This window comes from Zophobas morio, unplaced genomic scaffold (genome assembly GCF_036711695.1).
Source record: "Zophobas morio isolate AGI-343-1 ecotype UQ-CSIRO unplaced genomic scaffold, CSIRO_AGI_Zmor_V1 ptg000022l, whole genome shotgun sequence".
Lineage (NCBI taxonomy): Eukaryota > Metazoa > Arthropoda > Insecta > Coleoptera > Tenebrionidae > Zophobas > Zophobas morio.
In genome coordinates this window covers 3226176-3249540 of record NW_026972127.1, presented here as the reverse complement: position 1 = coordinate 3249540, position 23365 = coordinate 3226176, and the positions used below count along the sequence as shown (strand labels likewise).

Genomic DNA, 23365 nt, shown 5'->3' with positions numbered 1-23365 from the left:
ATTTTGCAATTTAGAAAATTTCAAATTTAAGGGTCTTATAATTCTGACTTGAAGATTTTACTATTCTGGATTCCAGATTCACAGTTTTAGGACTTTAAAAATTTTGATTATTAGGTTTCGTAATTTCAAGTTTTAGAATGTCAAAGTGCGGAATTTAAGGGACTGAGATTTTAAAAATTAAGAATCGCAGAATTTTTATTTCTGGATTTCGGGTTCAAGTGTCAAAATTTTGAGAATCTACAACCTGAGGATTTCGGGAATCACAGATTTAAGATTTCAGCACTTGATTTAGAGTATCATAATTTTAGGATTCTAATAAATGTCCAGATTAGGATTTCAAGATTCAGAATTTCAAGATCATGATTTGTGATTCGGCATTTTAGATTTAAGGTTTCTGGAATCTCATGATTTGGTATTTCTGGATTGCTGCTTCTAGTGTTTAAGTTTTGAAAATTCACAACTTGAGGATTCAGGAATCACAGATTTAGAGTATCATAATTTTAGAATTCCAAATATCCAAATCAGGATTTGAAAATTCAGAATTTCAAAACTATGATTTGTGAATCGGTGTTTTAAGGTTTAGGGTTTTTGAAGTATCAAGATTCAAGACTTGAAGATTTTACTATTCTTTCAGATTCACAGTTTTAGGACTTCAGAATTTAAGGACTAGGATTTTAAAAATTACGAATCGCAGAATTTTGTATTTCTAGATTTCGGGTTCCAGTGTCAAAATTTTGAAAATCCACAACCTGAGGATTTTAGGAATCACAGATTTAAGATTTCAGTACTGTGGATTTAGAGTATCATAATTCTAGGATTCTAAATGTCCAGATTAAGATTTCAAAATTTAGAATTTCAAGATCAAGACTCGTGATTCGGCAATTTAGGATTCAAGGTTTTTGGAATGATGGATTCCAAAATTTCATGATTCTGAATTTCTGGCTTGAAAATTTCAGCATTTGAACTTTCAAGATTCATGACTTGAAGATTTTCCTATTTTAGACACCGGATTCGCAGTTTTAGGGCTTTAGTATTGTGATTCTCGGGTTTTTAAATTTTAATTTCAAGTTTTAGAACGTCAAAGTGCGCGATTTAAGCGACTGAAATTTCAAATTTAAGAATCTCGTGATTTGGTATTTCTGGATTGCTGCTTCTAGTGTTTAAGTTTTGAAAATTCACAACTTGAAGATTCAGGAATCACAGATTTAGAATTTCATGATTATGGATTCAGAGTATCATAATTTTAGAAGTCCAAATAGCCAAGTCAGGATTTGAAAATTCAGAATTTCAAGACTATGATTTGTGAATCGGTGTTTTAAGGTTTAGGGTTTTTGAAGTATCAAGATTCATGACTCGAAGATTTTACTGGATTCCAAATTCACAGTTTTAGGACTTCAGAATTTTGATTATTGGGTTTCGTAATTTCAAGTTTTAGAATTTCAAAGTGCGGAATTTAAGGACTGGAATTTTAAAAGTTAAGAATCGCAGAATTTTGTATTTCTGGATTTCGGGTTCCAGTGTCAAAATTTTGAAAATCCACAACTTGAGGATTTCAGGAATCACAGATTTAAGATTTCAGTACTGTGGATTTAGAGTATCATAATTCTAGGATTCTAAATGTCCAGATTAAGATTTCAAAATTCAAAATTTCAAATTTCAAGATCAAGATTCGTGATTCGGCAATTTAGGATCCAAGGTTTTTGGAATGATGGATTCCAAAATTTCATGATTCTGAATTTCTGGCTTGAAAACTTCAGCATATGAACTTTCAAGATTCATGACTTGAAGATTTTTCTATTTTAGACACCGGATTCGCAGTTTTAGGGCTTTAGTCTTTTGATTCTCGGGTTTTTTACTTTTAATTTCAAGTTTCAGAACGTCAAAGTGCGCGATTTAAGTGACTGAAATTTGAAATTTAAGAATCTCCTGATTTGGTATTTCTGGATTGCTGCTTCTAGTGTTTAAGTTTTGAAAATTCACAACTTGAGGATTCAGGAATCACAGATTTAGAATTTGATGATTATGGATTTAGAGTATCATAATTTTAGAAGTCCAAATATCCAAATCAGGATTTGAAAATTCAGAATTCCAAGACTATGATTTGTGAATCGGTGTTTTAAGGTTTAGGGTTTTTGAAGTATCAAGATTCATGACTCGAAGATTTTACTGGATTCCAAATTCACAGTTTTAGGACTTCAGAATTTTGATTATTAGGTTTCGTAATTTCAAGTTTTAGAATGTCAAAGTGCGGAATTTAAGGGACTGAGATTTTAAAAATTAAGAATCGCAGAATTTTTATTTCTGGATTTCGGGTTCAAGTGTCAAAATTTTGAGAATCTACAACCTGAGGATTTCAGGAATCACTATTAAAGAGTCTAATGATTTGGTATTTCTGGATTGCTGCTTCTAGTGTTTAAGTTTTTAAAATTCACAACTTGAGGATTGAGGAAGCACAGATTTAGAATTTCATGATTATGATTTGTGAATCGGTGTTTTAAGGTAGGGTTTTTGAAGTATCAAGATTCAAGACTTGAAGATTTTGCTGGATTCCAAATTCACAGTTTTAGGACTTCAGAATTTTGATTATTAGGTTTCGTAATTTCAAGTTTTAGAATGTCAAAGTACGGAATTTAAGGGACTGGGATTTTAAAAAATAAGAATCTCAGAATTTTGAATTTCTAGATTTCGGGTTCCACTGTCAAAATTTTGAAAATCCACAACCTGGGGATTTCAGGAATCACAGATTTAAGATTTCAGTACTGTGGATTTAGAGTATCATAATTTTAGGATTCTAAATATCCAGATTAGGATCTCAAAATTTAGAATTTCAAGATCATGATTTGAACTTTCAAAATTCAGATTTTCCTATTTCAAACACCGAATTCGCAGTTTTAGGGTTTTACTCTTGTGATTCTCGGGTTTTTAAATTTCAAGTTTTAAAATGTCAAAGTGCGGGATTTAAGTGATTCGATTTTGCAATTAAGCTCCGCCTCTAGATCTGCCAACGTATGAAAACTTTATTACTATTTAAACCAGAGCAGGTATGGGTGGAGCTTAATCTTTGGCTTTATTTTTTTCTTAGTATACATAGTATTCATTGAACTCAAAAACATGTTTTTAATTTGTCGTAGAGAAATAAGGATTTTGCAGTTTAGCTCCGCCCTCTTGGCTCACGACGAATAAAAAAAATCATCACAATTGAGATAGGGCGGGTGGGCGGGGCTCCATTTTGCCTTTTTTTTTCTTAATATGTGTAGACTTATCACGACAACAAGAAACTTAAAACATGTCTAATCTTCTCTAGTGTTTAATGGGTTTTTCTTTAGTTGGTTTTGTTTTTGTTTATTTATTAATAAAAAATAACAGCTTGTTTTATTAATAATAATGCATCACCATTAATGACTACTTGTTGGTGGGTTATTGTCCTAAATAAAAATAAAAACCCCCGTACATAACGTACTGAAGAGTTAATCCTCCATTTTCCAGACACCCAGTATAATGAATCCGTTCATGAAATTATAGTATACGTTGAAGCCCTATACACTAATGAAACGAGCTATCTATTAGAATTTAAGACAACATGCTTGTGAGCTAAACTTGAGGTTAACATGCACCTTCTACACACAGAGTTGACTAGTAGCGCCCTCTAAGTCGCTTGCAGCCACAATGAAAATGTTTCTTTCACCTCGACATCAACACTGAAAGTATCTTTATTCCACAAAGATAAAGTCTATGGCTTCCCACATTGACAAATGAAAATCCCGCACTTCCAGGCCGCCGCCGCCACCACTCAAACCGCCGCCGCCGCCGCCTAGGAAATGCGGGACGCAACACGCAATTATTCCCACCCAAAACTCGTGCGCCTGAATCACAAAACAAGAATGTGTGCAAGCACAGGTGACACAATCAAAGCAAAGCTTATATTGAATCATCGACAAACCTATGGGCCGTCCTGGAGCCGCAGACCTCCATGTCTACCCTGACAGAACAGAAACAACCAATTTCAAAAACAACAAATCCCGCTAATAAATCAAAAATTTAATAAAAAAATCAAACGGCCGGTTCGGCGACGGAGGGGACTTACGCCAGGTCCAGGGACGGATCGTCACCTCCGCTGAGCAGGTCGCTGGTGCCGAGGATGTGCGAGATGCTGAGCTCGCGCGCGGTGGCGTCGCCGACGATGAGGACGGCCTTGAGCACGGCCAGGACCGGCCCGACGTGGATGTTGCGGTGGGCGGCGGCGAGCAGGTGGCGGTCGCAGCTGAGGCGCACGCCCAAGGGAGGGCGGGGGGCGTTGAGCGGCGGCGAGCCCACGGAGTAGAGGCCGGGCTGGGGGCCCTCGGCGGTGCGGAAGAGGCGCAGGAGGAGGTGGCAGGTGAGGCGCATGCCGCCTTCGGCGGCGCCGCTGCCGTTGTCCAGGCTTTTCACCTTTGAAAGGTTTTATTAAAAATAAGTAAGACACAAACAGGTTTGGGTGTAGATTATATTATAAATTATAAACTGAAAACAATTTAAACTTAAGACACATTTTACATAATCGCTCCTGATTAGTCAGGTCAAGATGGGTTACGTTAGATGAACACGGGTTAAGTCAGGTCAGGTCAAGTCAGGCAACTGATTTTCGAAATATTCGGATTCTAAGTCACTTTTGAAAAATACTTCAAAATTTGTCATTTCATTTTTTTCGTATATTCGACGGTGTTCGGAAAATGTTTAAAAATTTCATCCAAATATATAATGTGTAAAAAAAAGCTGAATCGAAAAATATAATTTGTTTGTCCCAGAGCAAGATTTTTAAAATGTTCGGTTTGATAAATCAGTTTTTACCCTAAAAAATGTCTTCAGAAATAGTAGCAATTTTTGAAAAAGTGAACCCGAAAATAACTTCTAGAAATCGGAGAGTATTGAAAAATCGAGCTTTTGGAAAAACTGCCTAAAATTCCACAAAAAAATTCTAGGATATAAATCTCGACGTGCTAATTCCAGAAATATAATGTGTTTATGGTCCCAGAACTGGGTTTTCGAAATATTTGATTTTTTAAAATCGTAAAAATTGTCTTGTTTCGGCGATTTAGTAACATTTGTAAGAATTTTTAAAGAAATGAAGCAAAAAAAAAACTGAAAATAGAAAATTTTCTTTAGGTAATCTTCGAAAAAAGGTCGAAAATTTCAGTACTGAAAACTTGAGCTTTTCAAAACGTTGGCCAAAAATCCACAAAAAATCTAAATTTCGGCGTACTTATTCCAAAAATATATCGTGTTTATGGTCCCTGATCGAGATTTTCGATCATCAATTTTTTGAAGAATCCTGAAAACTACCATATTTCAGATGGACGACTTTGGAAAAATGGTAAGAATTTTCGAAGAAATGAAACTCAAATTAATTTTGGAGATCGAAATTTATAGAAAAATGAAAAATCTCTTTCGGCAATTTTGAAAGGTGGTCAAAAAACGGTCGAAAATGTCTAAAGCGAGGAGTTTTGAAAAATTGAACTTTTGGAAAAATTACTTAAAAATCTACCAAAAATTTGATTCAATAGTCCATTTTTCTAAATTCTAAAAGTTGCCTAATTTCCATATGAGCGATTCTGGAAACATGGTAAGAATTTTTGAAGAAATGAAGCTGAAAATAAATCCTGGAAGTAGCAATATGTAGAAAAATAAGATAACAAAAAGAGGTCGAAAATTTCATAATATTGAAAAATTGACCAAAAATTCACAAAAAAATCTAAGATATAAATCTCGACGTGCTGATTCCTAAAACATGGCGTGTTTATGGTCCCGGGGAAAGATTTTCAAAATATTCGATTTGATAACTAATTTTTTGAAAAATCGTAAAAATTGTCATATTTTTTATGGACGATTCTGGAAAAATGGTAATAATATTCGAAGAAATGAAGCCGAAAATACACTCTGGGGGTCGTAATCTATAAAAAATCTCTTTAGGCAATTTTCGAACATGGTAAAAAAGTCGAAATTTTCATAAGAATTTTTAATATCGAAAAACTGAGCTTTTGAAAAAGTTGCCTAAAAATCCATAAAAAATTCTGGAATATAAATCTCGACGAGCTGATTCGAAAAACAGCGTTTTAATGGTTCGGGGCCAAGACTGAAGAGACGAACATCGAAAATTCCGGAGCAGTTATAGTATTTTTTTAAGGACGTATTTAGTTCAATTCCCGAAAAAGTGGGTGGGAAAAAATTATGAAAAAAAAATCGCGTTTGACCAAGAATGCTACGTTAGCTAGGAAAATAATTTAAAGCCAAAAAAAAAAAGTAAAATTTGTCAGATTTTATTTTGGCGATACTGGAAAAATGGAAGATATTTTCGAAGAAATGAAAGCCAAATTAATTCTGGAGATCGTAATCTACAGAAAAATGTAAAACCTTTCCAATTTTCAAAGGTTGTCAAAAGAAAGTCGGAAATTTCAGAAGAATTCTTAATATCGAAAAACTGAGCTTTTGACAAAGTTGCCTAAAAATCCATAAAACGCTGTTTTTCGAATCAGCTCGTCGAGATTTATATCTCGACGAGCTGATTCGAAAAACAGCGTTTTAATGGTTCGGGGCCAAGACTGAAGAGACGAACATCGAAAATTCTGGAGCAGTTATAGTATTTTTTTAAGGACGTATTTAGTTCAATTCCCGAAAAAGTGGGTGGGAAAAAATTATGAAAAAAAAATCGCGTTTGACCAAGAATGCTACGTTTGCTAGGAAAATAATTGAAAATCAAAAAAAAAAAAATGTAAAATTTGGCAGATTTTATTTTGGCGATACTGGAAAATTGGAAGATATTTTCGAAGAAATGAAAATGAAAGCCAAATTAATTGTGGAGATCGTAATCTACAGAAAAATGTAAAACCTTTCGGCAATTTTCAAAGGTTGCCAAAAGAAAGTCGGAAATTTCTAAAAATTTCGATTGAAAAACTGAACTTTTGGAAAAAATTACTTAAAAATCCACAAAAAAATTCTAGAATACAGATCTCGACGTGCTGATTCGAGAAATACGGTGTGTTTATGGTCCCAAAGCTGGATTTTCGAAATATTTGGTTTAATAATCCATTTTTCTTAAGATAGTTTTCGAAGGTGGTCGAAAATAGGTCGAAAATTTGATAATGTTGAAAAATTGAGGTTTTGAAAAAGTTGACTAAAAACTCATAAAAGAATCTGGGATATAAATCTCGATGTGCTAATTCCAAAAATGTAGCGTGTTTATGGTGCCGGAGCGAGATTTTCGAAATATTAGGTTTGATAGTCAATTTTGGAAAAATCCTGAAAACTGCCATATTTCATATTACCGACTCTGGAAAAATTATAAGAATTTTCGAAGAAATGGAACTCAAATTAATTTTGGAGACCGTAATCTATAAAAAAATTAAAAAAAAATCGGTAATTTTCAAAGGTGGTCAAAAAGAGTCAAAAATTTCTAAAGGGAGGAGTTTTCCAAAATTGAACTTTTGGAAAAATTACTTAAAAATCCACAAAAAATTCTAGAATATAGATCTCGGGTTGCGGATTAAGTTTATGGTCCAAGATCTGGATTTTCGAAATATTTGGTTTAATAGTCCATTTTTTTTATCCTAAAAATTGCCAAATTTCAAATTTCATATGGGCGATTCTGGAAACATGGTAAGAATTTTTGAAGAAATGAAGCTGAAAATAAATTCCGGAAGTATCTGTAGAAAATAAGATAATTTTCGAAAATTTCATAATATCGAAAAATTCAGATTTTGAAAAAAATTGACTAAACACTTACAAAAAAAATCTAGGATATAAATCTCGACATTCTGATTCCAAAAACATGGCGTGTTTATGGAGCAAGATTTTCGAAATATCCGGGTTGTTAATCAATTTTTTGAAAAATCCTCAAAACTGCCAGATTTCATATGGACGACTCTAAAAAAGTGGTGAAAATTTTCGCAGAAATGAAGCTCAAATTAATTCTGGAGATCGCAATTACAGAAAAATGAAAAACCTTATTCGGCAATTTTCAAGTGGTCAAAAAAAGGTCAAAAATTTGTAAATGGAGGTTTATTGAAAAACTGAACTTTTGGAAAAATTCTTAAAAAATCCACAAAAGATCTAGAATATAATCTTGACGTGCTGATTCGAGAAATATCGTATGTTTATTATAGTCCCAGAGCTGGATTTTCGAAATATTCTAATTGACTTATTTCGGCGATTTTGAAAACATTTTTGAACAATTTTGAAGAAATGAAGCCAAAAAAAGCTAAAAGTAGTAGAAAATTTCTTTACCTAAACTTCGAAGGTGGTCGAAAAAAGGTCGAAAATTTCAGTGTTGAAAACTTGAGCTTTTGAAAACGTTGGTCAAAAATCCACAAATAATCGAAGATATAAATTTCGACGTACGGATTAAAAAATATACCGTGTTTATGGTTCCAGAGTGAGATTTTCGAAATAGTGGGTTTGATGGTCAATTTTTTGAAAAATTCTGAAAATTACCGTTTATATGGGCGACTCTGAAAAAAAATGGCAGGAATTTTCGAAGACATGAAACCCAAATTAATTCTGGAGATCGCAATCTACACAAAAATGGAAAATCTCTTTCGGCAATTTTCAAAATTGATCAAACAAGGTCGAAACTTTCTAAAGGTAGGAGTTTTAAAAAATTGAACTTTTGGAAAAATTACTTAAAAATCCACAAAAAAAAAATTCTAGGAAATAGATCTCGACGTGCTGATTCGAGAAATATCATGTATTTATCGTCCCAGAACTGGGTTTTCGAAATATTCGATTTTTTAAAATCCTAACAATTGTCTTGTTTAGACGATTTTGGAAACATTTATAAGAATTTTTGAAAAAATGAAACTAAAAAAAATCTGGAAGTAGTAAAAAATTGTCTTTAGGTGATCTTCAAAGGTGGTCGAAAAAAAATCGATATTTCAGTGTGGAAAACTCGGACTTTTGAAAACGTTGGGCAAAAATCCACAAAAAATCCAAGATATAAATTTCGACATAGTGATTCCAAAAATATAGCGTGTTTATGGTGCCGGAGCGAGATTTTCGAAATATTGGGTTTGTTGGTAAATTTTTTGAAAAATCCTAAAAACTAACTATATTGCAGATGGATGACTCTGGAAAAAATGGTAAGAATTTTCGAAGAAATGAAGCCCAAATTAATTCTGGAGATCGCAATTACAGGAAAATGAAAAACCTTTTTCGGCAATTTTCAAAGGTGGTCAAAAAAAGGTCAAAAATTTCTAAAGGGGGGTTTATTGAAAAACTGCACTTTTGGAAAAATTACAAAAAAATCCACAAAAAATTCTAGAATATAATCTTGACGTCCTGATTTCAGAAATATAGTGTGTTTATAGTCCCAGAGCTGGATTTTCGAAATATTCGGCTGAAAAATCAATTTTTTTTAATCCTAAAAATTGGCATTTCGTATGGACAATTCTCGAAAAAATGGTAGAAATTTTGGAAGAATCGAAGTCGAAAATAAATTATGGAGGTCGTAATCTACAAAAAATCTCTTTAGGCGATGTTCAAACATGGTAAAAAAAGTCGAAAATTTCACCAGAATTATTATTATCATCGAAAAATTGAGCTTTTGAAAAAGTTGTCTAAAAATCCACAAAAAAAATCTACAACATAAATCTCGATGTGCTGATTTCAAAAATATAGCGTATTTATGGTCCTGGAGCAGGATTTTCGAAATATTGGGTTTAATAGTCAATTTTTTGAAAAATCCTCAAAACTGCCGTATTTCATATAGACGGACGACTCCGGAAAAATGGCAAGAATTTTCGAAGAAGAAACCCAAATTAATTCTGGAGATCGTAATCTACAGAAAAATCGAAAAATCCCTTCAGCAATTTTCAAAGTTGACAAAAAAAGGCGAAAATTTTTAAAAGGAAGGGTAGCGAAAAATTGAACTTTTCGAAAAATTCATAAAAAATTCTAGAATTTAGATCTCGACATGCTGATTCGGGAAATATAGTCTGTTTATGTTCCTAGAGCTGGATTCGGTTTAATACTCCATTTGTTGTTAATCCTAAAAATTCCCTTAATTCATATGGGCGATTCTGGAAACATGGTAAGAATTTTTGAGGAAATGAAGCCGAAAATAAATTCTGGAAGTAGAATCTGTAGAAAAATAGATAATTTTCGAACGTGATCAAAAATAGGTCTAATATTTCATAATGTTGAAAAATTGAGGTTTTGAAAAAATTGAGTAAAAATTCGCAAAAAAATCTAGGATATAAATCTCGACATTCTGATTCCAAAAACATGGTGTGTTTACGGTCCAGGAGCGAGATTCTCGAAATTCGCTTTGACAGTCAATTTTTTGAAAAATCTTAAAAATTGCCATATTTTATATGGACGATTCTGGAAAAATGGTAAGAATATTCGCAGAAATGAAGCCGAAAATCACTCTGGAGGTCGTAATCTACAAAAAATCTCTTTAGGCGATTTTCGAACATGGTAAAAAAAAAGTCGAAAATTTCATAAGAATTATTAATAACGAAAAATTGAGCTTTTGAAAAAGTTGCCTAAAAATTCACAAAAAAATCTAAGAGATACATTTCTATGTACTGATTCCAAAAATATAGTGTGTTTATTGTCCCGGAGCAGGATTTTCGAAATATTGAGTTTAATAGTCAATTTTTTGAAAAATCCTCAAAACTGCCAGATTTCATATGGACGACTCTATAAAAATGGTGAAAATTTTCGAAGAAATGAAGCTCAAATTAATTCTGGAAATCGCAATTACAGAAAAATGAAAAACCTTTTCGGCAATTTTCAAAGGTGATCAAAAAAAGGTCAAACATTTCTAAATGGAGGTTTAATATAGTGTGTTTATAGTCCCACAGCTGGATTTTCGAAATATTCGGTTTAATAGTCGTTTTTGGCAATTTTCAAAGGTGGTCAGAAAAAGGTCGAAAATTTCGAAAGGATTCAACCTTTGGAAAAGTTACTTAAAAATTCACAAAAGTTTTAGAATATAGATCTCGAAGTGCTGATTCGAGAAAATCATGTGTTTATGGTTCCAGAATTGGGTTTTCGAAATATTCTATTTTTTAAAATCCTAAAAATTGACTTATTTCAGCGATTTTGAAAACATTTGTAAGAATTTTGACGAAATGAAGCCAAAAAAAAGCTAAAAGTAGTAGAAAAATTTCTTTACGTAAACTTCAAAGGTGGTCGAAAAAAAATCAAAATTTCAGTGTGGAAAACTTGAGCTTTTGAAAATGTTGGCCAAAAATCCAAGATATAAATTTCGACGTACAGATTAAAAAATATACCGTGTTTGTGGTTCCAGAGTGAGATTTTCGAAATAGTGGGCTTGATGGTCAATTTTTTGAAAAATTCTGAAAATTATCGTATTTTATATAGGCGACTCTGAAAATAATGGCAGGAATTTTTGAAGACATGAAACCCAAATTACAGAAGTAGCAATATGTAGAAAAATAAGATAACAAAAAGAGGTCGAAAATTTCATAATATTGAAAAATTGGGGTTTTGAAAAAACTGACAAAAAATTCATAAAAAAAAAACTAGGATATAAATCTCGGCGTGCTGATTCTTAAAACATGGCGTGTTTATGGTCCCGGGGAAAGATTTTCGAAATATTCGGTTTGATAGCTAATTTTTTGAAAAATCGTAAAAATTGTCATATTTTTTGTGGACGATTCTGGAAAAATCGTAATAATATTCGAAGAAATGAAGCCGAAAATACACTCTGGGGGTCGTAATCTATAAAAAATCTCTTTAGGCAATTTTCGAACATGGTAAAAAAGTCGAAATTTTCATAAGAATTCTTAATATCGAAAAACTGAGCTTTTGAAAAATTTGCCTAAAAATCCATAAAAACTTCTGGAATATAAATTTCGATGAGCTGATTCGAAAAACAGCGTTTCAATGGTTTGGGGCCAAGACTGAAGAGACGAATATCGAAAATTCCGAAGCAATTATAGTATTTTTTTTAAGGATGTATTTAGTCCAATTCCCGAAAAACTGGGTGGGAAAAAATTGTGAAAAAAAATCGCGTATGACCAAGAATGCTACGTTTGCTACGAAAATAATTTAAAGTCAAAAAAAAAAATCTAAAATTTGTTAGATTTTATTTTGGCGATACTGGAAAAATGGAGGATATTTTCGAAGAAATGAAAGCCAAATTAATTCTAGAGATCGTAATCTACAGAAAAATGAAAAACCTTTCGGCAATTTTCAAAGGTGGTAAAAAAAAAGTCGAAAAATTCTAAAAATTTCCAAAGGGATGAGTATTGAATATTTGAACTTTTGGAAAAAATTACTTAAAAACCCACACAAAAAAATTCTAGAATATAGATCTCGACATGCTGATTCCAGAAATATAGTGTGTTTATAGTACCAATGCTGGGTTTTCGAAATATTTGGTTTAATAGTCTATTTTTTAAATCCTAAAAATTGCCTTTTTTCGTATGGGCGATTCTGGAAGTGGCAATTTTTAGAAAAATGTACGATAATTTTCGAAAGTGGTCGAAAACAGACCTAAAAATTCATAATGTTGAAAAATTGAGGTTTTGAAAAAGTTGACTAAAAATTCACAAAAAAAAAAAAAAAATAGGATATTAATCTCGACGTGCTAATTCCAAAAATATAGCGTGTTTATGGTTCCGGAGCAAGATTTTCGAAATATTGGATTTGATAGTTAATGTTTTGGAAAATCCTGAAAACTGCCACATTTTATATTGACGACTCCGGAAAATGGTATGAATTTTCGAAGAAATGAAGCTCAAATTAATTGTAGAGATCGAAATCTATAGAAAAATGCAAAATTTTTTTCGGCAATTTTCAAAAGTGGTCAAAAAAAAACGGCAAAAATCTCTAAAGGGAGGAGTTTTGAAAATTTGAACTTTTGGAAAAATTACTTAAAAATCCACAAAAAATTCTAGAGTTGCTGATTCGAGAAATATAATGTGTTTATGGTCCCAGAACTCGGTTTTCGAAATATTCGATATTTTTAAAATCTTAAAAATTGCCTTGTTTTGGCGATTTTGGAAACATTTGTAAGGATTTTTGAAGAAATTAGGCCAAAAAAAAATCTGGGAGTAATAGAAAAAATTCTTAGGTCATCTTCGAAAGTGGTCGAAAAAAAGGTCGAAAATTTCAGTGTTGAACTTAAGTTCTTGAAAACGTTGCCCAAAAATCCACAAAAAAATCTAGGATATAAATCTCGACGTCCTGATTCCAAAAATATACCGTGTTTATGGTCCCAGAGCAAGATTTTCGAAATATTGGGTTTGACAGTCAATTTTTTGAAAAATCCTGAAAAATGCCATATTTCATATGGACGACTCTGCAGAACTGGTAAGAATTTTCGAAGAAATGGAGCCCAAAGTAATTCTGGAGATCGTAATCTGCAGAAAAATGAAAAATCTCTTTCGGCAATTTTCAAAGGTGGTCAAAAAAAGGTCGAAAATTTCTAAAGGGAGGAGTTCTGAAAAATTAAACTTTTGGAAAAATGACTTAAAAATTCACAAAAAATTTTAGAATATAGATCTCGGCATCCTGATTCGAGAAATATAATGTGTTTATGGTCCCAGAACTGGATTTTCGAAATATTCGATTTTTAAAAATCCTAAAAATTGCCTTGTTTCGACGATTTGGAAACATTTATCAGAATTTTTGAAATGAAGTCAAAAAAAATGATAGAAAATTTTTTTACGTAATCTTCTAAGGTGGTCGAAAAAAGGTCGAAAATTTCAGTTTGAAAACTTGAGCTTTTGAATACGTTGACTAAAAATCCACAAAAAAATCTAGGATATAAATTTCAACGTCCTGATTCCAAAGAAATAGCGTATTTATGTCCCGGAGCGAAATTTTCGAAATATTGAGTTTGATGGTTAATTTTTTGAAAAATCCTGAAACTACCATATTTCACATTGACGACTCTGGAAAATTGGTAAAAATTTTCAAAGAAATCAAGCCCAAATTAATTCTGGAGATCGTAATTTTCAGAAAAATGAATAATTGAATTGGAAAAATTACTTCAACATCCACAAAAAAATAGATCTCGGCGTGTTGATTCGAGAAGTATAATGTGTTTATTTATGGTCCCAGAGCTGGGTTTTCGAAATATTCGGTTTTTTAAAATCTTAAAAATTGCCTTGTTTTGGCGATTTTGGAAACATTTGTAAGGATTTTTGAAGATATGAGGCCAAAAAAAATCTGGAAGTAGTAGAAAAAATTCTTAGGTAATCTTCGAAAGTGGTCGAAAATTTCAGTTTGAAAACTTGAGCTTTTGAACACGTTGACAAAAAATCCACAAAAAAATCTAGGATATAAATCTCGACGTCCTGATTCCAAAGAAATAGTATGTTTATGGTCCCGGAGCGAGATTTTCGAAATATTGGGTTTGATGGTTAACTTTTTGACAAATCCTGAAACTGCCATATTTCAGTTTGACGACTCTGGAAAATTGGTAAAAATTTTCAAAGAAATGAAGCCTAAATTAATTCTGGTGATCGTAATTTCCAGGAAAATGAAAAATTGAACTTGCAAAAATTACGTAAACATCCACAAAAAAATCTAGGCGTGTTGATTCGAGAAATATAATGTGTTTATGGTCCCAGAAAAATAGGTAATCTTCGAAAGTGGTCGAAAAAAGGTCCCAATTTCACTGTTGAAAACTTAAGTTTTTGAAAACGTTGCCCAAAAATCCACAAAAAAATCTAGGATATAAATCTCGACGTCCTGATTCCAAAAATATAGCGTGCTTATGGCCCCAGAGCAAGATATTGAGTTGACAGTCAATTTTTTGAAAAATACTGAAAAACACCGTACTTCATATGGACGACTCTATAAAAATGGTAAGAATTTTCGAAGAAATGAAACCCAAAGTAATTCTGGAGATCGTAATCTACAGAAAAACGAAAAACCTCTTGCGGCAATTTTCAAAGGTGGTCAAAAAAAGGTCGAAAATTTCTAAAGGGAGGGGTAGTGAAAAATTGAACTTTTAGAAACATTACTTAACAACAATTCACAAAAAAATCTAGAAATTAGATCTCGACATGCTGATTCGAGAAATATAGTTTTGTTTATGTTCCCAGAGCTGGATTCGGTTTAGTAGTCCATTTGTTTTTAATCCTAAAAATTGTCTTAATTTATATGGGCGATTCTGGAAAAATGGAAAGAATATTCAAAGTAATGAAGCAGAAAATAAATTTTGGAGATCGTAATCTACAAAAAATCACTTTAGACGATTTTCGAACATGGTAAAAAAGTAAAAAATTTCATAAGAATTAATATCGAAAAATTGAGCTTTTGAAACAGTTGCCTAAAAATCCACAAAAAATTCTGAGACATAAATCTCGACGAGTTGATTCATTCGAAAAAAAGCGTTTTGATGGTATTTAGCCCAATTCCGGAAAAATTGAGTGGCCAAAAAAATATTTAAAAAAAACGTGTTTGAGCAAGAATGCTCCATTTATTAGAAAAATAAGCAAATTGTAAAATTTGTCACATTTTATTTTGGCGATTCTGGAAAAATAGAAGGAATTTTCAAAGAAACAACTTCTAGATATCAAAATCAACAACAGAAATAATATAGGTAATTTTCGATGGTATTTGAAAAAATCAAAAATTTCATATGACGTACTTAATTACTGAGCTTTTGGTGTAGTTGTTTAAACATCCTCAAAACGAATATATACTTATGTAAAAGAAAATAATCCAAAAATAACGTCCTCAGTATAATTATTCTCACATAAAGTGTTTCACAATTAACTACATAAACAGAATAATAATAAAAAAATACCTTTAAAAGACTAGGCAAGGCGACACGTCCAACAAAGTCCTCCAACGAAAAGCAGTGTCTGGCTATCAAAATACAAGTAAAAACAGCTAACGCGTTATGAATACTGACATCCTAAAACAAAAACCAAACTTTAAACTCCACTTCCGGGATTTACCCAAACTTACTTGTATATCCAACTGTGCTAAAACGTCATTATAGTACCCAGGATGGGCAACCGGACAACACAAAGCCAACAAAACCCCCAACCACTCCGACGCCAAAGAGTTACAACACGCAGTCATTTCGGCACACATAATCGCTAAATCGTTCAGTCTCTCATTGTCCATCTCACGACAAACATGTATCACAGCATTGCTAACAAATGAGTATCTAAAACAACAAAAATAATAACACACTAATAAGTCCGTTTTGGTAAAGTACCTATTATTGGCACTCTCATTTAATTGTCGTGCCCACGAGCTCTCAATCCGACCTCCGCGCCTCGGATTGGCGAACACCTCTTGCATATACTGGGCGTTGTAAACATAATTACTGTTCGGTGTCGGCTGAAGCGCCGTATACAAAGCTTGTCTTATTTTAGGATAGGCGTTACCGAACGGCTCACCCGTGTGAGGTTTAGACTTCAACAAATTACAACAAGAATAGAGATCATAAAGGTGCGCTAAAATGCAACGTTCCGCCGAACTGCAGTCACCGGGGTTGCTCACGTGCTTGACGACTTTGCACAACCCCTCGAAAACGGCCGAAGTTTGCTCCGGAGACACTAAAATTAAACAATGTTTCAAGGTGCTATTTTAATAAATCATGAATGACATTAACACTTACGCAACAAACAACAGTGGTATCGCCTCAACACCCCCACCACATACAAGCTCAACGACGTCGTATAATTCCTATTCAACACCGAGTTCTTATTATACAGCTGCGCCTCCACCTCCGGCAGCTCCTTCAAAATCTGTATACAAACATCTATCAACCCGTAAATATTCAACGCCAACTCCATCAAATCGAACAAGAACGCCACGTGCTCCTGCACCGGCAGATAATTCGAATTCCCGATAGCGAAAGTGTTCAGCATTTCGATCACCGTCACGCTGCACTGCCACGTGACCACGTGCTGGTCGAAGTAGCTCAAACTCTGGAACTTCTGCGTGGTCGCCTCGAAGTTGAACTCGTTCCTCGAGTGCTTCTTCACTTTACCGCCTTCGGCGACGTCGATGCTGAACTTCTTCGAGAACAGCTTGATGATTTCCTTGGACATCTTCTTCACGGTGTGTCTGGCTTCGTCGCGCACTTTGCCCACGCCGTAGAGCAGCACGTGGCGCTGGTTGCAGTCGTGTTGGGAGAGCGCGTCGTCTTGGGACAGCGGGAAGTGGGTGGTGTACAGGAGGTGGCGCGAGGGCTTGACTTTGTGGTCGGTTTCCATGGGCACGTGGCCTATAGAAGACGGCACGTGGGGGTGGTGACCGTGGTCGTGCTCCTTAGGGCTGTCAGGAGCGTCCATGGAGTTGCCGTGCTCCTCTTTGATGTTTTGTAGGATCTTGTCCAGGTCGTGGTCAATATTGGCGTCATCGTAATCCATGGTGTGGGAATGGTCCTGTTTATAATACGTCAAGTTTGATCGTGTTTCTGGGGGGTAGTTACCTCGACTTTAGTGTGGTGGGACTGGTGGCTGTTGCTAACCTCCGTGGTCTCCTCGTGCCCCAACAAGTCCCCCCGCGAGATCAAAGTGCACATGTAGGCGTCATGCGAGAAAACGTCCCGGCGCACCAACTCCGCAAACAAATGAACTAAATTCGAAAACGCCGTCTTTTTCTAAAGCAACAAATAATTAATTTTTAATTACAACAATAATTTAATTTTTACTTGAGAACAATCATCCGGTGAAGGAACAGGAGCGTCTGTATCTAAAAACTTCATTAGTAAATTTTGGAACATGGGGGGGCCGCCAGGGGCGGAACAATTCGAGTCTTTATCATCTCCCCCCGTAGTCTCTTGGTCGCCATTGGCGGTGGAATCGGACTGGCGACGGTCTAAAAGAGCCGCCACTGCTAAAGCTCGATGTTCGCCTGTCCGCTCAGGGGACACCGCCCATTCGCACAATAATTTAACAACCGAGCTTTCCTGGTCATTATTACTGCTGAAAACTTTAGCATAAAGTGTGTCCAGGGAGTTTGTGGAATCCATCTTGTCAAAACGGTGGCGATCTAGGGCGTCCAGGGCTGCCAAAACCCGATTGGTGATGGTTCCTACAAATGACACTAAATGTAGTTGCTGTTGACGTTGAAGTTCCCACGGACGTTGAAAATTGTCATTTATAAACTCCGTTGCTGTAGATTGTCTACACACGTTAAGAAAAAAAGGCAAAATGTAGCCCCGCCCACCCGCCCTATCTCCATTGGGATGATTTTTTTATTCGTCGTGAGCCTCCTTATTACTCTACCAGAAATTAAAAACATGTTTTTGAGTATCATGTTCAAAGAATACTATGTATATTAAGAAAACAATAAAGCCAAAGATTAGGTACCACCCATACCCGCCTCAATTTCAAATCTCAATTGGGATGAATTTTTCATTCGTTGTCAGATCGAGGGGCGGGGCTTAATTGCAACATCCATATTTGTCTACAAGAATTTACCATTTTAAACATGTTTTAGGTTTCTTGTTCTGAAAAGACGATTACGTATTATCAGAAAAAAAGGCAAAATATAAGCCCCGCCCACCCGCCCTATCCCAATTCTGATGAATCTTCCATTCATTGTTCGACCGAGAGGCGGAGCGTAATTTCACAATCGACGTTTCCCTACAAAATTTACCATTTTAAACGTGTTTTAAATGTCTACGAATAAAAAAAAATAACCACAATTGAGATGGGGTGGGTGGGCGGGGTTTATATTTCCTTGAAAAAATATACCATTTTATCATCTTTTAAGTTTGTTGTGAAAAAAGGCTATGTACATTAAAAAAAGACAAAATATAAGTTTCTAAGAATAAAAAAAATTATCATAACTGAGATGGGATGGGTGGGCGGGGTTTATATTTTGTCTTTTTTCTTAATATACATAGCATTCTTTGAACAATACGATACTCAAAAATATATTTTTAATTTTTTGTAAAAAGAAAGTATTTGGCAGTTAAGCTCCGCCCCCTTGGTTCACGGCCAATAAAAAAAATCATCGCAATTGAGATAGGGTGGGTCTGCGGGCTTACATTTTGCCTTTTTGAAAAATTTAAAAAATTGTCAATTGAAAAATTGAAGAAACAAAAAATTAAAACATCTGAAATTTGAAAAACAAAACATTATAAAATCAAAACTTTGAAAAATGGAAAATTTGAGAAAACAAGAAAAAAAAAATCCGAAACGAAAAATTACAAATCGAAAAATTGAAGACATGAAAAATTAAGAAATCGAAAAATTGCATCCACAATTTGGAAAATCGAATAACTGAAAAATTTAAAAATAAAAACTCGGAGGAGCTGAAAATCGTAAAATTAAAAACACAAAAAAAAATAAAAAATTCGAAGAATTACAAATCGAAAAATTGAAGAGACAGAAAATTAGAAAAATTTAAATTGAAGAAACAAAAAATTATGGAATCGAAACTTTGAAAAATCGAAAATTTGAAGACAAAAAATTGAAAATTGTAAAAATTCTAAACTCGTAAAATTAAAAAAGTGTTTTTTTAATTATGTAGAAATTATCATTATTGCATATACACTCACCGGCAAAAAAAGCGAATCACCCAAAGTTTGTATTGAAAATGGTTCCTTTTTTAAACATTTGGCTACAGTCAATATCAGTTTTGAAAAAATCACACAAAATATACTAACACTAGGTTTTTGGTTCTTTTTTGTACATGATATGAACCTCAAATCTGAAGATGATAAGTTTTTTCCAACAATGAGATTTGCAGTTGTGACGTTTAGAGGGCATTAACAGACGGTTTGTCATTGTGATTTGATGAAAACTGTGTTTTTGTCAATTAACATGAGTATTGTGGCCATTAATGCAGCACGAGCAATTGCTCTTATTCAGGATGGTCGAAGTTAACGGTACGTTGCCAATACGTTAGGGTTATCACAAGTGAGCACTCACAGAACTGTACGACGGTTTAATGAGACTGGATCATACAGCCGAAGACCTGATTCGGGTCGTCCAAAGAAAACATCGGCTCGGGATGACCGTTTTTTAACGCTGACCGTGTTCCGTAATAGAGATACGACCGCAGTTGAGGCCATAAATCAACTTGAAGAAACACGAGGAGTTAGTGTAAGTGAAAGAACTGTAAGAAAAAGGTTAACTGCAGCTGAATTGAGGGCCCATAGACCTGCAAGTGGCCCAGAACTTCTCCCACGACACAGAGTAGCCCGACTTGCATTTGCTCGAGAACACGTTAACTCGGATCTTGCCCAATGGGACCAAGTACTCTTTACAGATGAGTCGCGTTTTTGTCTACGTTCTCCTGACGGCCGTCAAAGAGTATGGCGAAGAAGAGGCGAAAGGTAGGCTCAGTGCAATATTGTTTCCAGACTAAGTTTTCATGGAGGTTCAGCGATGGTCTGGGCAGGAATTTCTGCCGAGGTTCGCACGGAACTTGTAGTGGTGGATAGAGGCACAATGAATGCTGATCGATATGTAGCAAATATTCTTCAAGAGCATGTCGTACCTTTTGCTCCTTTTATTGGTGATAATTTTATTCTAATGCATGATAATGCTAGACCACATATCGCTAGAGTTGTACAAACCTACCTCGACGAATTCGGGATTTCACGTATGGAATGACCAGCACGCAGTCCCGACCTGAATCCAATTGAGCATGTGTGGGACATGTTAGGTAGACGTATCAGAGCACGTGTGCCGGCCATACAACACATAAGAGATCTTGCAAATGCGCTAGTTGAAGAATTTGACCAATTAGCCCAGGCTGAGATTAGACACCTCATAGAAGGCATGGGAAGACGTATGGCAACCCTAATGCAAGCTAGAGGCGACAACAGTCGTTATTAATGATATGTTAAGTAGTCTTTTGTTGGTTTAATGTAATGGATTTTCTGGTATTTTTTAATAAACTCGTAATTGTTGCAACTTCAGCGAAGGTCCCGTTACCTTCTCATCTCCTTTGTCGTAGATAAACTAATTTGTCTTATAAATGTGACGCACACCAGAATTTATTGAAGATTTCTACAAAAATACTAATGATTCGATTTTTTTGCCGGTGAGTGTATAAAATTGGAAAATCATGAAACTGAAAATTTAAACGAAAAATTAGAAAATGTAAAAGTTCAAAAATCGAAAAATTTCAAATCCAAAAAACATTGAAAAATTTCAACATTGAAAAACGAAAAATTATAAACTCAGAACATTGAAAAAACGAAAAATTGACAAAATAAGGGGGATAAAAATTCGAAACGAGAAATTACAAATCGAGAAATTCAAGACATGAAAAATCGAAAAATAAAAAAAGGCAAAATATAAACTCCGCCCACCCACCCCATCTCAATCTTGATGAATTTTTCATTCGTTGTCGGACCGAGGGGCGGAGCGTAATTACAAAATCGATATTTCCCTACAAAATGTACCATTTTGAACGTGTTTTTTTAAGTTTCTAAGAATAAAAAAAAATATCACAACTGAGATGGGATGGGTGGGCGGGGTTTATATTTTGTTTTTTTTTTTTTTTAATATACATAGTATTCTCTGAACAATATTATACTCAAAAATAGATTTTTAATTTTTTGTAAAAAGAAAATATTTTGCAGTTAAGGTCCGTTCCCTTGGTTCACGGCGAATAAAAAAAATCATCGCAATTGAGACAGGGTGGGTGGGCGGGCTTTAAAAAATTGTAAATCGAAAAATTGAAGACATGAAAAATTAAGAAATGGAAAAATTGCATCCACAATTTGGAAAATCGAATAACTGAAAAATTTAAAAATAAAAACTCGGAGGAGCTGAAAATCGTATAATTGAAGAGACAAAAAAATAAAAAATTTGAAAAATTTAAATTGCAGAAACAAAAAATTATAAAATCGAAACTTTGAAAAATCGAAAATTTGAAGACGTAAAAAATTGAAAAATAATTGAAAAATGTAAAAATTCTAAACTCGTAAAATTAAAAGTGAATTTTTTTTTTTAATTATGTAGATATTATCATTATTGCATATATAAAATGAGAGCTAGAAAAATTGCAAATCGATAATTAAGGAAATGAAAAATTGAAAAATCATGAAACTGAAAATCTAAACGAAAAATTAGAAAATGTAAAAGTTCAAAAACCGAAAAATTTCAAATCCAAAAAACATTGAAAAATTTCAACATTGAAAAAAGAAAAATTATAAACTCAGAACATTGAAAAAACGAAAAATTGACAAAATAAGGGGGATAAAAATTCGAAACAAGAAAGTACAAATCGAGAAATTCAAGACATGAAAAATCAAAAAATAGAAAAATTGAATTATTAAAAGTGTCTAAAATTTGTATAAGGAAATATCGATTTTGCAATTAAGCTCCACCCCATAATTGCAAAATCAATATTTTCTAGCAAAATGTACCATTTTAACTGTGTTTTAAGTTTCTTGTTGTGAAAAGATAACTATGTATATTAAGAAAAAAAAAATCCTTTTTTGCCTTTTTGAAAAATTGTAAATCGAAAAATTGAAGAAACAAAAAATTAAAACATCTGAAATTTGAAAAAAAAAATTATAAAATCGAAACTTTGAAAAATCGAAAATTTGAGAAAATAAGAAAAAAAAATCCGAAACGAAAAATTACAAATCGAAAAATTGAAGACATGAAAAATTAAGAAATCGAAAAATTGCATCCACAATTTGGAAAATCGAATAACCGAAAAATGTATAAATAAAAACTCGGAGCAGCTGAAAATCGTAAAATTGAAGAAACAAAAAAAAAAATAAAAAATTTGAAAAATTACAAATCGAAAAATTAGAAAAATTTAAATTGAAGAAACAAAAAATTATGAAATCGAAACTTTGAAAAATCGAAAATTTGAAGACAAAAAATTGAAAAATGTAAAAATTCTAAACTCGTAAAATTAAAAAAGTGTTTTTTTAATTATGTAGAAATTATCATTATTGCATATATAAAATTGGAAAATCATGAACCTGAAAATCTAAACGAAAAATTAGAAAATGTAAAAGTTCAAAAATCGAAAAATTTCAAATCCAAAAAAAAAATTAAAAAATTTCAACATTGAAAAAGAAAATTATAAACTCAGAACATTGAAAAAACGAAAAATTGACAAAATAAGGGGGATAAAAATTCGAAACGATAAATTACAAATCGAGAAATTCAAGACATGAAAAATCGAAAAATAGAAAAATAGAATTATTGAAAAAGTCTAAAATTTGTATAAGGAAATATCGATTTTGCAATTAAGCTCCACCCCATAATCGCAAAATCAATATTTTCTTGCAAAATGTACCAGTTTAACTGTGTTTTAAGTTTCTTGTTGTGAAAAGATGGCTATGTATATTAAGAAAAAAAGGCAAAATATAAAGCCCCCCACCCACCCCATCTCAGTCGTGATGAATTTTTCATTCGTTGTCAGACCGAGGGGCGGAGCGTATTTACAAAATCGATATTTC

The 23365-nt window shown here is 33.4% G+C and overlaps 1 protein-coding gene across 1 annotated transcript in view; it reads right to left on the bottom strand.

The window, feature by feature from the left end:
- Positions 1 to 23365, bottom strand: part of LOC135133793 (mediator of RNA polymerase II transcription subunit 12) — a 41996-nt gene that overhangs the window by 15695 nt on the left and 2936 nt on the right. The window contains exons 4-11 of the mRNA XM_064062313.1: positions 17630 to 18012; positions 17408 to 17578; positions 16589 to 17360; positions 16184 to 16526; positions 15928 to 16132; positions 15764 to 15874; positions 4085 to 4428; positions 3941 to 3979 (exon numbers count right to left, since the gene is read on the bottom strand). Of these exons, the coding sequence (XP_063918383.1) occupies positions 3941 to 3979; positions 4085 to 4428; positions 15764 to 15874; positions 15928 to 16132; positions 16184 to 16526; positions 16589 to 17360; positions 17408 to 17578; positions 17630 to 18012 (2368 nt within the window). The remainder of the gene's footprint in view (positions 1 to 3940; positions 3980 to 4084; positions 4429 to 15763; positions 15875 to 15927; positions 16133 to 16183; positions 16527 to 16588; positions 17361 to 17407; positions 17579 to 17629; positions 18013 to 23365) is intronic.